This window comes from Macrotis lagotis, chromosome X, assembly GCF_037893015.1.
Source record: "Macrotis lagotis isolate mMagLag1 chromosome X, bilby.v1.9.chrom.fasta, whole genome shotgun sequence".
In the NCBI taxonomy this organism is placed as follows: Eukaryota; Metazoa; Chordata; class Mammalia; order Peramelemorphia; family Peramelidae; genus Macrotis; species Macrotis lagotis.
In genome coordinates this window covers 300412702-300427828 of record NC_133666.1, presented here as the reverse complement: position 1 = coordinate 300427828, position 15127 = coordinate 300412702, and the positions used below count along the sequence as shown (strand labels likewise).

General features: G+C 34.8%; 1 protein-coding gene across 1 annotated transcript in view; it reads left to right on the top strand.

Annotated features, from left to right (window-relative positions):
- Positions 1 to 15127, top strand: part of MUC22 (mucin 22) — a 34413-nt gene that overhangs the window by 13434 nt on the left and 5852 nt on the right. The window contains exon 5 of the mRNA XM_074202005.1: positions 9858 to 9937. Within this exon, the coding sequence (XP_074058106.1) occupies positions 9858 to 9937 (80 nt within the window). The remainder of the gene's footprint in view (positions 1 to 9857; positions 9938 to 15127) is intronic.

The window sequence follows — 15127 nt, the reverse complement described above, 5'->3', positions numbered from 1 at the left end:
CACAGAAGCCAGTAAGGAAGAGAAGAATCCCAGCAGGAAGGAAAAACAACATTGAGGGGAGTGGCACAAAGTAGCACATGAATGGTATCTCCATTCATGGCCTAGTAGAATCCTTGCGAAGTCTACAGAATGCTGTAGTTCAAGTAGATGTTTGAACTTGACTGAACTTTCCAATGTTCTCTTCTTCAAATTATTTTGTTTTAACTTTTGTTGCATTTACTTATTACTTGTAAACTTGTAATTACATGTTTTATTTTTAGATGTTACATGAACAGCTAGGTAGTACAGTGGATAAAGTGACAAGTCTGAAGTCAGGAAGACTACTTTTCATGAGTTCAAATGTGGTCTCAGACACTTCCTAGATGTGTGACCCTAGGCAAGTCACTTAACCCTATTTGCTTCAGTTTCCTTATCTGTAAAATGAGCTGGAAGAAGAAATGACCACCACTCTAGTATCTTTGCCAAGGAAATTGCATGAAGAGTCAGACACAGATGAAATAATTGAACACCATAACAGCAGCAGCAACAGTAGTAGCAACAGTAACAGTAATAGGAGCAGCCAAAACATTTATACTTTCCTGTTGAGGGGCAGCCTCAGCAGCATCAGCAATAGCAACAACTTTTAATTTCTTCAGTAACGTGAAAGCCCCCTGAGGACAGAATTATTGTAACCTAAACACCTGATGCATTGCATATTGTAGATTGTATTAACCACATTCTTGTTTAATTAAAAAATATTTTAAATCAAATCAATTATGTCTTGGACAGGAAGCTGTCTTCTCATCATATTCCCTCACACACTCCATGTCTACAATTATTTCAAAATTATATCTTGGCTGGTATAATCATTTTCAAGGTGATCTCAAGTTCATAGAATCATAGGATTCAGAGCTAGAAGGGACTCAGTCATCATTAGTCTATCCCTTGCCCTTATTTAGCATGTGAGGAAATGGAGGTCCAAAGGGATTAAGGAATTTGCTGGAGGTCACAAAGAACTAATATTTGCTGTCTCTGTGACTTAAGGAAAATTTCTTTGGGTGAATCTAAAATGAAGAGCTTATTTTAGGTTAACTTTAAGCTCTCTACTAACTCTAAAATCCTACAACCTCAGTTTGACTGCTCAGCAAGAGAAAAAAGGGAGTGTATCAGTCACACAGGATTTTTGGTTCAAACAGAATTTGCTGTATCCATATCCTCAAAGTGATACTAGTAAATATAGAATGTAGAATTAGCTTCATTGTATGATATTATATCTATTTTTATTAAAATGGAAGTCTGCCTTTGTCCTTATTATTCCTGTCTCACATGAAGAAATGGCCCTTCTCCTTGCCAAGCCAACTACATAAACAATATTATTCATCTTGTCTTGTCCAGCAAATTGCTCCTTCTGTCTTCCGCTTTTTCTTACATCTTCAATATCTCCTTATATATCTAGTCTCTACCTCCCCACTGTTTATAAACATGATCATATTTCCTCCATTTTTTTAAAAAAGGCCTCACTTGATTCTTTCATTCATACAATTGACCTAGATTTCTTCTGAATTTTTTGATTAAACTCCTCAAGAAGGTCATCTACATAGGTACTCACACTCTCTTAACTCTATAGTCTGGCTTCTGATCTCACCTTTCAACTGAAACTACTCTCTCCAAAGTTAATGATGAGCTCCTCATTGCCAAATTTAATGAGCTTTTCTCAGTCTTCATTCTTGTTGACTTCTCTGCAGCCTTTGGCAACATTAATCACCCCTTTTCTCCTTGATATTCTCTTCTGTCTATGTTTTCATAACACCACTCTCTCCAAGATCTCCTATTTATCCATCCACTCTTCTGTCTCCTTTGACGGATCTTTATCCAGGTCATGTATGTCTTACAGGGCTCTGTTCTGGAACTTGTCTTCTTCCTTTATACTACTTCACTTAGTAATCTCATCAGGTCCCATGGATTTAATTATCATTTCTATGCTGGTGCTTTACAAATCTACTTATCCAGCCCAAAGCTATCTACTGATCTCCAGTCTAGCATCTCCAATGACCTTTCAGTCATCTCAAATTGAATGTCTAGCAGTCATCTTAGATCCATTATATCCAAAACTAAATTCATTACCTTTTTCCTTAAACATCCCCACTTTCCAAATTTCTCTATTGTTGTCTAAGGTACCATCTACCTCCTAGGTCCCAGGCTCAAAACCTAGGTGTCATCCTTGATTCCTCACTATCTCTCAGCCTCATAACCGAATCAGTTGCCAAGACTTCTTCATTTCATCTTTGTAATATTTCTCAAGTACACCCCATTTTTTCTCTAATTTTGTCCTCTTGGTATATAGTTTCTCATCACCTCGTACCTGTACTATTGCAATAACCTTCTGGTTGATCTTGAAACCATAGGTCTCTTCTCCATTCAGAAACCAACATAACTTTCATAAAGTACCAGTATGACCATGTCACACTCATACCCAATAAACCAGTTAACTCCCTATTACTTCATGCTGTCTCCCCATTAGATTGTGAGTCTCTTGAGAATGAGGATTGGTTTTTGTCTTTTGTTGTATCCTCAGCATTTTGCAGTGTTGAGGTGCTTAATAAATGCTTATTGGTTGACTGACTATAGCAGGTAGAGAAGGTAGCCATATGAGCCTGTCTTTCATATGGTGTAGAAACATTCATGGACTTTGTTTTGTACTTTGACCCTTAACTACACTAATTTTGCATTGTTGTCCAGATCATGACTAATTTTCCAGGAATTATGTATTTGGGTCCTCTCAGGCTGCTTCAGGAGTTCTTCCTGAAGCACATAGACCTTTTCAGAGTTTTAAACAAGTGGTTGGTGATTTAAATATATGATAGTTTAGAAATTGGGTGGTATGTGACTTAGCTTTGATTTGTCACAATTATTGTCATTGATTCAGTGTTTTTACCTTTCCTCATCTTACTGATGCTTACCATTGTCTAACCCTTTTGGGGAGTTAAAGCTTATTAATGGATACCTTCTCATTCTTGGAGTTTAATTTTTAAAGAAGCCTTGGAATAGGAAAAATCTCTGATTGTTTGTGATTCAAAATTTTGTTAGTCCCTTGTCCACTTTCTGTCCAAAGCTCTACACTATTTATTGGATGTTCATTTCTGATGGCTAAGTAAACCAGGTAGAAGTCCAGGACTGGGTACTAATCTGTCCTTAACAGTTACTCATCCTTTTTTTAATAAGGAACGTAAAACTGTGGTAATTTATCAGCCCCCAATAATGTCTGTAGTCAGTAAATCATGGTGGATCGTGTGGGAGTACCAGAAACTGAGAGGTCATTGAATCCATGTCAGACAACATATTAAGCAGATCCAGAATCCTACATCACCACACAAAACATTTATTAATCACCTACTTTACAAGACACTGTGCTAGGCACCAGGAGATAACAATTCTAAATAGAACATGGTCTATGACTTTGTGCAGCTTACTGTGTAGGAGAATAAGAGAACATAGCTAAGACATAATATGTCAGATCATTATAATATGACAAAACAAAACAAAACACAAAAGTTAACTTAAGGACTGAAGGGGAAGAATATCATGAACTGGAAGGATCAGAAAAGGCTTTATGGGGGTGGCTAGGTGGCACAGTGGATAGAGCACCAGGCCCTGGAGCCAGGAGTACCTGAGTTCAAATCTAGCCTCAGACACTTAATAATAATCTAGCTGTGTGGCCTTGGGCAAGCCATTTAACACCACTGTCTTGCAAAAACCTAAAAAGAAAAAAAAAGAAAAGAAAAAAGGAAAAAGAAAAGGCTTTATGGAGAGATAAACTTTAAAGAGTTGTTGAGCAAAGTGAAGGAAGGAGGGTATTTCAAGCTTAGGAGCAAAGAGATGGAGACAGGAGAATGTATTACATGCTCAGTTTGGGAAATGGATACAAGGGTAACCAAGTTTAGCTGAAACATAAAGTATATGGAGGGCAGTAATATGAAATAAGCCTGGAAAGGTAAAATATCTCCTCCTCCCCCTCATACACATATCTCTTCCCACTTTGTGAAGAAATTTGAACACCAAGCAAGAGTTTGAAAATTACTCAGAAGTCAAAAGGATGCTATTGGTATTTTTTAATTTTTTGAGCAAAGAAATAAGAACCAGATTTGGGCATAAGAAAAATTATACTGAATATGGTTTGAAGGATGACTGGGAGTTGGTAGTATGAAGAGAAAAAATAAGGAAAGAGACCTGCTAGGAAACTGTTGACAATAGAGGAAGTAGTAATGAGATCCTTTAAGGATCTTTAAGGGGTTGGTGGAAGTGACACTGGAGAATTATCAGTTTTTCATGGAACAGTGGGTAGAGTACCAGCCCTTAGTCAGAAGGACCCAAGTTCAAATCCAACCTCAGACATTTACTAGTTATTTAATCCTGAGCAAATCATTTACCCTGATTGTCACCCATTCACAGCTATCTCCCATTGTTCTCATTTATATCTATATATATATATATATATATATATACATATATATATATATATATATGTATGTATGTATGTATGTATATATATATATCTCTGCATCCAGATGTCTCTGGAGGAGAAAGTGAGGCTGATGACTTAGCACATCACACCTTCACTAAAATCCAATTGACTACATGCTATTACATCACCTCCCTGATGTCATGGTCTTCTTTGAAAATGAAGGACAAACATCATGATCATGATCATGATCATCATCATCCAGTTCTGCATAAAGTTCATGGCAAAGCTGTAGTTTGGATTCAACTTCTGTGGATCTTAACTTGAATGAAATGGGCTTTAGTGCTCTGTTATTTGCATGATGCCATTTTATATCAGCACTCTGTAGAATGATGGAATGTTACAATTAGAAGATCAGCTAATTTATCTCCCTCATTTTACAAATGAAAAAACTGAGTAAAGCCCTAACAAGGAATCCTTTTATCAAAGGCAACCATAAGGGAAAAGAGAGCAAGTGAAATTACAGAGGACAGTCCTACCATTAGATGCAGCCATACCAGGAAAGGGGACTATCTGTCCTGGCCCTCAGACAACTCACCCTATACTCCTATAGGGATCATAGGAGTCAGGCTCTTAAAGAAGGGCAACATAACGATAGGAAATCAGAAGTTTAGCTCAGAGATGATGTTTGTCTTTCATTCTTGAAGAAGACCCTGTCATCAGGGAGGTGATACTATGACAAGCACAAGGATTGAATTTGAATGAGGGGTGTTGTACTAAGTCACCAGTGTCACTTTCTCCTCTAGAGCCATCTAGGTCCAGTGGCCAGATAGAATTTTAAGTCCCACCTGAAGTTGCCATGGAAGTGCCAGACCAAATGATTACATGGGTCTTATATGGCCAATGGACCAGATATTCCTGCCTGTGATTTATGGTATAAACAGAATTTGATATAGATGAATTTCTATCCCAAAATGATTGTACCCCTCCACTGTAGATTAGGATGATCTAGCACATGAAGGAAATGACCAACAAGAGTGGTCTGGAAAGAAATAGATTCCTTGTTCCAGATTGGTGGAGGTAGCTGAACCTCCTCATTTAAATGTTCATTAATCAGGGCATTCCCTGTCAGGGGTATTCCCTTTCAAAAAAGGCATTCATTATCTCTTCTAGTTGTTTTTGATTATAGAAAGAAACTTCTATCAATTTATTGATTATTATCTACTGAAAAACTGTCAGGTTTTTCTCTTTCATCACATAGGGATATTAGAAGATGAAGGAGAGAAATCTAGGCAGAGAGGATAATTAGAGTGGATATGGGTGGAGGGGCAAGAAAAGGTCTGTCTTAGGGGGCAGCTAAGTAGCACAATGGATAAAGCACCAGCCCTGGAGTCAGGAGGACCTGAGTTCAAATCCAACCTCAGACACATAATACTTATGAAGCTGTGTGACCTTGGGCAAATCATTTAACCTTGTCTTCTTAAATAAAAATTTTAAAATAAGAAATGATCTGTCTTGTTGGAGGAATGAGATTAGTGATTGTGAGTCAAAATTTCCAAACTGGTAAAATCATTAACCAGAGGAACTTATGATCAGTCAACTCAGCTGGTTTCAGTCCATCTCAGGAATAGTAAACTAATCCTTAGTCTTCCCCTAGACACCATCCTATTTTTGTCTTGCTTCTCCATGATATTTTCTGAGAATTTACCTCAGTTGTGGAGTAGGAGAAAGATGTCTGGATTTAGAGATGAGTTATGGCTCCAGGGTTGTATCATTCAGCTGTCCTGTTATAGGTCTAACATTGAATGAGTCTCACTCCAATATTCTCTTCTGCAAAAGGAGAAATGTGAATTAAATGATTTTCAAGGCCCTTTTCACCTCTCAATCTATATTCATGGGATACAAACGAGCTTCTTCTAAACTTCCTTAACTCTCTGATAATCACTGAAACCTAGTCTTCTGAAGACACATCACTTGGCATCATCTCCAAGACTAATGTCTCCTCTCACATCCCTGATACTTAAAGTTAACAAACCACCACTCAGCAATCATTTCTCTTCTATTAAAGTTATTCTAGTTTGCTCAGATCATTGTTGATTTCCTTCATGAAACTACGGAACAATCTTTGTCCACCCAAATGAATTCAGAACTCAATCTCAGAATCTTCTCCAGTCCAACCCTTGTCTCATCTTCCTTATATTTTATGACCTCTGTCTTCAATCTACTTAACTGTGCCTTGAAATATCCATACTTTAGGACATCACTCCTCATGGAACCTTCCTCCCATCTCCCTACACAGACAGATATCCTTTAGTTCAATTTAGTTTGCCCCAAGAGTTAGAATTCCTACTTGCACTCCAGGTTGGGACACAAGTTGGGCATTAAAGAATTATGATTTTCAAAGAATTGGAAGGGAGAAAGCATACTCAAGTAGAATCACGAAGGAAAGAATAAGGCTTAATTCATAAATAATGCAGAACAAGTAGACATAGACAGACAAAACAACAGCAGAGTCAAACTGTATATGGAGTGACCCATTGGTGGGGACTCTTGAGACTCTATGAATCATGGACTTTTTGGAACTACAATTTGAGAGATGTGGGCAAAGTTAGTACTAGAACACAGTTATTTCTTACCTAGCTTCTTCCCACTTTTTATTGCTCTGAATAAGTTTTCACTGGCTTAATGTCAAACTCAGTATCTTTCTACAAGCAAATAAAGTATTGTTATGCTTTAGGATGCTTACTAATTAGAGATAATGATGACTTCCCATCCAAGACCTTAAAGTAGATCTGGACTTTGCATGGCTTAAAATATCTTCCTATTCCTTATATTCTCTAAGATGTCATTTCATTCCATCTAAAACTTGAAACAAATTATCATTCTTTTTAAATAACTTTTGTTTGACATCACCTTTATTTTTTAATATATCCCTCCCTATTCTCTACCATAGGAACCATTCCTTGTGACAAAGATTAAAAAGAGGAAAAACAAAACCTTTTCCTAAAATCAAACCAGAATTACACATATTAGTCATGTGCAATGCTAAATTCATTGTTCTATTCCAATAGTACCTCACATGTATAAAGAAGGAAGGTTATATAATACTCAGTTTCTTTTGTTGTGGTGGTTTCCATTTATATGGTTTTGCTCATTATGGTTATTATTTTCCTGGAAATACTTACTTCATTCTATATGTGCATGTGATTTTCTTTTTCTTAAAAATGTCTTTGATATATTATGGGTTTTTATCTTATTCATTTTCAGTTATATCCTACCCTTTTCCTCTAATTAAAGAGTCATCTTTTGTTGCAAAAAATAAAAATGAAGAAAAAAAGTTCAGCAAAACTAATCAAAATATTAACTGAATCTGATAATATATGAAAATTTCCAATCCAAATATTCAATGTTACTCTTGTTCATTATAATTATATGGATAAAGAATTTAAGTATTGAAACTCCAACAAACTTTATTATCCAATCAACCAATCTAATTATGTTGTATAAATGAATAAACTTCTACTTGAAACATGTTTTAGTTCTGATACCAACTGTGTGAAATACAAGGAGAAAATTACTTCCTTTGAGTCTCAGTTTCTAAATCTGTAAAATGAGGGAGCTGGTGTCTTTAAGGTCCTTTGTTGTTCTTGAATAGTTCTATAAAAAAAGATTTTTAAAAAAACTATTTTTCTAGGTGAAGGATACATTGAAGAAAGATATTGGTGGCACATTGTGGCAGGAGTCATGGGAAGTGGCTTTGGAAATAAATTTTTAAAAGAATCTGAGATATTTGGGATGCATCTAGTGCTTAAATAAGGAGTTTTAGGGGTTTTCATTAGTAAATGGAAATATTCATATTCAACAGCTGCAGATATTTCCTTGGAATAGTGGCTGAAGCTAAATGATTATTATTCTTTTTTGTCCTTTTCAAGCTTGAGCTCCATTGCTACTCCCTCCATGAAGTCTTCCCTTTTGTACCATTCTTCACTGATCACATCCTTCACTGAATTAGTGTTGCTCTTATCCATGTCTTTTTTCTCCTTCTAGAAGGTAAACTCCTAAACTGCAGGTTGTTATTTAATTTTTGTTTCCCTATCACCCTCTGTTTTCCACAAAATAGACCATTCTTCAAAATTGGTTGAATTGGATTATTGAAATACTACCACACTTCCTTAACTGGGTTGTTATTCAAGTTAAGACATTCATCACTAGTTATGTTACTATAAAGAAATTTTTACTTAATTATACTATTAGTAATAATTTACCTTTATTGAGTGACTTAAGATTTGTAAAATACCATATATATATATATATATATATATATATTACATAATTTAACCCTCATAATAACCCTTACAGGGAGGTTTTATTATCTCCATTTTGCAAATAAGGAAACTGAGACTGAGAGTTTATTCAGGGCCACCTGAATGAGTGTTCAAACTTTTTGAACTTGGCCTTACCACTATACTATTCATAACACTACCCATCTACTATTTAATATTTTAAAATATTTACCATACTTAAATATTTTATGTCTGATATTTATAGATATTTGTGATCATACTCAGACTAACATGACATGAAAAATGTTACAGATTCATAATTCATAAATAGTACTTGAAATAACATATCTGGCTTCCTCTAAATATGATTACAATCCTTGAGGATCTTCTAATCCAAAGCAATAGGTGGATGAGTTTAACATCTATCTCATAGAATTATCATGAAGGAAGTGTTAGAAAAAAAGTGAATCTTTTATATGAATTCTCATAGTAGATAAAAAAGTAGATGTGGAGTCAGGAAGACATGGATTTGAATCTCTTCTCAGATACTTCCTAGCAAGGATCGTGAGTAAATCACTCAAGTCTCAGTTTACAAATCTGAAAGAAAGGACTAGAAGTAGCACCTGTCTTAATAGATTATTGCAAAGTTCACTTTTGTATATAAATCTCTTGAAAACACTGAAGTACCATATAAATATTTATTATTATTATGAAAATTATCTGAATCTCATCTTCTTATCGGGCTTAATTAGAAACAGTTCCATCCTGCTATTCTTCTTTTATATTTAATGATTATTAATGGACTATGGTACAGGTAGGTAAAAGAACTGGTGTTGTTTTGTTTTTACAATTGATTGTTGTTGTTGTTGTTGCTATTTTACCATTAGGCAGACTTGTAAAAGACCAATCACCTTTCCCATTAGATTTTTGTATTGCTTTGTATTTTAGCTATCAAATAAATTGTTCAGAATGTACCATTCGGAAGGTGTAGCCCACAATGGAAAAAAGATTATTATTCAACTTGATCTACCCCTGGATAGATGCATCATAGTTAACAATAATTACAACTAGTATTTCCTAACCTGCAAGAAGGTATAAAAGGAACTGAGTAAAATGGCAAATTTCTTTGACCCAAGTTTTTGATACTGGTAGCTCCAGAATGGAAGAGAAATATAGGAAACGTCTTGTGGACATTGAACAACCTGAAACCCAGCCAGTGAGTATTGCCTGCAATGATTCCATGCCATTCAAAGTCTGATACCTGAGTTTTCAACCTTTGGTTTAAAAAAAGCTGACATTGTAATTGGGGAAAAATATACATTTAATGCAATTTGTACTAAATGTATATAGTGTGGTGGAAATAACTGAACTGGATAATAGGAAGCCTGGGTTCTAATCTCAGTTCTGATAGCAAATAATTCTGAGATTATGAGCATGTTACTCAAACTCTCTAGGATTCATCTCTAAAAAGAAGAAGCTGGAACTAGGAAAATTAACCTTCTATGACTATTTTTGCTACTAATTAGAAAAGATTCATGCCTGTGGAGAATTTAAATGGTTTGTCAGTCTCAGAGATTTCTATGTATCTTGGTTGGCTTGTTCTTAATATATTTTAAAGGTTCAAAAAGGAAGCAGTTTTTTAAATAACTTGCTCATTAAATAGAGTTAATTTTTAATTATTTTTGTCCTAGTCTTTAAGTAATTGAAAATGTCTGATCAAATAGTCCTCAATTACAGAAATAAAGATTCATTCATTAATGGAGTACATGCCACATATGATCAGATCAAAAGGCTATGGAAATGTCTGGAGAGAAATTTAATAAAAATATTTATTCTGTAAGTCTTATAGTTTTGATTAATAGCTACAAATTCTACTTCTGCCACATAGAAAAGATGACAAGAGAGAAAGTACTCTCAGGGACAGGCTGCATTCCAAAATGGAGCTAAGAGAGTTGATATGAAAGTAAGACAGATTGTACAATAAGGTTTTCTCAGCAGGTGATTTCCAGTGTCTTTCTAGCTCTGGAACTCTATAATTTGACTTCTTTAGGATGAGACAGAGTCCAATAGAGGATGAAGATCTTAGAAAACCAATCTGGTGAGTGAATTGGAGTTTTCACAGCTGGGCTGCTGATTTTACAAGTTAATCAGCCTGAGGTAAGTTGAAGGGACTCGGAGATTAGCAAAAGTCAACACTTTAGGCTAGCCAAGGGTGCTTACTAAGAAGATTGGTTGAATTAAGACCCTGTGTTATTCAGTAATAGCAGGAAGAGCACCTGTACTAAATCTTCACAGTGCTATATTATTATTTTCTTCAATTAAAAATAGCCAAAACATTTTTATTTAAAGTTTTGAGTTCTAAATTCTATTCCTCCCTACCTCCTTCACTGTCCTCTCCCTGAGATGTAAACAATCAGATATAGGGTATGTATGTGCAATTATATAAAAGATTTTCATATTAGCCATTTTGTACAAGGAGACTTGAATGGAAGAAAAAAAATGAAAGGAAAAACGTGAAAAATTGAATGCTTCTGTTTTTATTCAATCAATACCAGTTCTTTCTTTAGTGGCAGATAGTATGATTCATCCTTAGTCCTTTGGAATTATCATGGATCACTGTATTGCTGAGAATAACTAAGTTATTTACAATTCTTCATCAAATAATATTGCTGTAACCAAACTGATAGTTTGATTGTTATGGCAGTGAAGAAATAGATTACTTCAGTTAGAACTGTCATTTTTATTATATCTACACAGCCTACCCATGAGCAATTAATATTTTTCCAATTGTTTAGATCTGAGTATATTTTTATGAAAAGTGTTTTATAGTTGGGTTCATATGGTTCTTGAGTTTATCATAGCAGGTAGACTTCCAAGTATTCCTGGTTTTGTTCATTTCGCTATACAATTCATGTAAGTCTTTCTAGGTTTTTTCTAGGATTTTTTCATGTAAGTCACTAACCCTGATTGACTCATATCCAGGGCCACGTCTAGTTGTTTTCTGATTCATATCTGGCCACTGGACTCAGATGGCTCTGGAGGAAAAAATGAGGCTGATGATTTAGCACAGTAACCCCTCACTCAAATCCAATTTATGTAGTTGTCATGCCACCTTCCTAATGTTGAGGTCTTCTTCAAAAATGAAAGGCAAACATCATTATACCACAGTTATTCCTCAACTGATGGGCATCTCTTTGATTTCCAATTCTTAGCCACCACAAAAAGAGCTGATACAAATTTTTTATATAAATAGGTTCCTTTCTCCTTTTTTTTTCAGATGTCTTTGTGATATAGACCTAGCAGTAGTATTGGTGTATCAAAGGATGTGCACAGTTTTATAGTCCTTTGGGCATAGTTGGAAACTGTTCTCCGGAATGGTTGGATCACCTCAGTAACAGTGCACTAGTGTCTCAATTTTCCCATATCCCCTTCAGCATCCAACATTTTCCTTTTTTTGTCATATTAGTCAATCTGGTAGGTGTGAGGTGGTATCTCAGAGTTGTTTTAATTTGCATTTCTCTGATCAATGGTGATTTAGAACATTTTTAAAAATAAGACTATTGATGACTTTGATTTTTTTGTGTAATTATTTTAGCCAGTATTGGATTTTTTTGGTGGTTGTTACTTTATATTTTGAGATCTGGTACAACAAGATCACTTTCACTTTTTTTTTCATATCACCAAAGCATATTAAACCAAATATCCAAGGATATTTCCTTATTATAATCTAAAAAAGTAGATATTTCTTTTACCTTGATATTCTTGAGATTTCTTGTTCTTTCAGATGAATTTCATTATAATTTTTCTGGCTCTATAAAATAATTTTTGATTGATTTTTATGTCACTGAAAAAATAGATTACTTTGGTAAAACTATCATTTTTATCATGTTGAGACAGACTACCTGTGAGAGATTAATATTTTTCCAGTTGTTTAGAACTGACTTTATTTGTAATGAAAAGTGATTTATCGTTGTGTTCATACAGTTCTTGAGTTTGTTTTGGCAAGTAGACTCCCAAGAATTTTATATTTCCTTTAGTTATTTTATTTTTTAATTTTTTTAATTTTTAATTTTTTTAGGTTTTTGCAAAGCAAATGGGGTTAAGTGGTTTGCCCAAGGCCACACAGCTAAGTAATTTATTAAGTGTCTGAGGCTGGATTTGAACTCAGGTATTCCTGACTCCAGGGCCAGTGCTCTATCTAGTATGCCACCTAGCCGCCCCTTTCTATAGTTATTTTGAATGTATTTCTCTTTCTACCTCTTGTTGATGGGCTTTGTTGGTAATATATAGAAATGCTAATGATCTATGTGGGCTTATTTTGTATCCTGCAACTTTGCTAAAGTTGTTAAATTATTTCAACTACTTTTTTCCAAGTGTAACATCTTATCATCTGTAAAGAATTATAGTTTTATTTCCTCAATATCTATTCTAATTCCTTCAATTTCTTTTTCTTCTCATTGCTAAATTGCTAGCCAATATTAAATAATAGAGGTAATAATGGGCAACCTTGCTTTATCTCTGTTCATATTGGGAAAACTTCTAGCTTATTCCCATAATGCTTGCTGATGATTTAGATAAATTTTATCATTTTAAGGTAAACTCCATTTATTGCTCTGCTCTCTAGCATTTTTAATAGGAATGGGTGCTATAGTTTGTTAAAGGTTTATTGATATTGTCAATTATATTGATTCCTAATTATTTAACCAGTGCTGCACTCCTGGTTTAAAATGTATCTGGTCAATAATAGTAGGAAATGACCTGGTGCTGAACACATTTCTAACTACTTGGGCAACTTCTTTGCCTTTTTTGAAATAATGAACTGACAAGATGATCTTTGAAATTCTTGCCAGTTAAGATTTTATGATACTGCAAATAACCCCAATTTTTGGTATCTTGGATAAAAATAGAAAACTCTATCATAGCTCTATTTTCTGAGTGTTCTACTTTTGTTTCTGTCTTCCTAATTATTCATAATCCTTCTCCATATTTAGAAAAAAAGTCTCACAGTCAATGAGGCCAGTATACAACTGTTCAGAACTGTATGAGTTGAATTGTTAGAGTTCATAGGAGGCACTACACTATCCAGATAATGATAGAGTCCAATGGCTTGTTAGCTCTTCTATAGGCAGAGTGTCAGGCAAAGGTGAGTGATGGGTCAGTTGCTCATGAAACAGGGATCAGAGGTCTTCAAGAGCAGGATCTAGATGAAGAACTCATGAAGTAGTTATGACAGAAAATGATTTTGGGTATTGGTGATGATGAAAGGTACACTGTTCACTTTCCCTTTTCTCTCCTGGGCCTATTTTTAAGCCTGTTGAGTATGGTGGGTAGGTTCTCAGGGACATTGTTATGCCATGGACTCCACTTTCTTGGACATACTCTAAAATTCTTCTTAGATTATTCTTCAGAGCATATTAACCAAAATATCCAAAGATATTTTCTTATTAAATCTAAAAAAGTAGATTTTTCTTTTTATCAATTGTACTGTCAAAATCTCAGTGTCTAGAGTCAAGCTTGTCCCCATCACAGCATTATCATCATTGTAATCTTAATAGATGTTTATTAATTTATCAAATGCTTGTCTTATTCCATAAATTAAAAATTAAATTAAAAAATAACCCAGAAAGAACAAAAAAGATATATATTTTTATTATATGTTAAAGTTCTTAAAGACTACACATACACACACACACACACACACTCTTTTCATCATCAAAACAAGCTTATAAATGAGTACTACCATTGTTATTTTTCTCATTTTACAAATGAAGAAGCTATATCTGAAGAAGGGTGGTGTAGTCTGCTCATAGGTCACGTGCAGTTAATAAATCTGTCAAAATTTGAACTCAAGTCTTCCTGACTCCAAGTCTATCCACTGTACCATAATAAATATATACAGAATTATTAGATCCATGTGAGCTTACTATTGTTCTTCTCTTTGCAGACCTTTTTGAATCCCAATGGCCAAGCAACTTGCTGCCACCCATGTGTGTTTCACTCACTACATCATGGTCATGGAGATGCAGATCCCAGACCATCAGTTTTATGTACCAAGGGAGTTCTTGGGCAGTCAGCATCCTCAACTACAGAACTGCTTTATCATCAGGTAAAATCTTAAGTGATACTAGCTCCTCAAGTGGATGGGATCTATCCACAGCTGTCCAATTATTCTTGATTAAATGATTTAACGGCCACATTTATTTCATCTGACACAAAAAGTGAAAATGTGTGTGAATAATAAATAAGAATGGATGACCCAGTCTCCTTCCTAGATTGAGCAGAACTCCTAGGCCTACCCTACCTTTGGTCCTCCTTTCCTAATCCTGAGTTTTTGAGAAGTACAGCTTGCCACCTAGTTTGCCTATCACTGAGAGAAGATAGCTAAAAGGCGAACAGTTCAAAAATT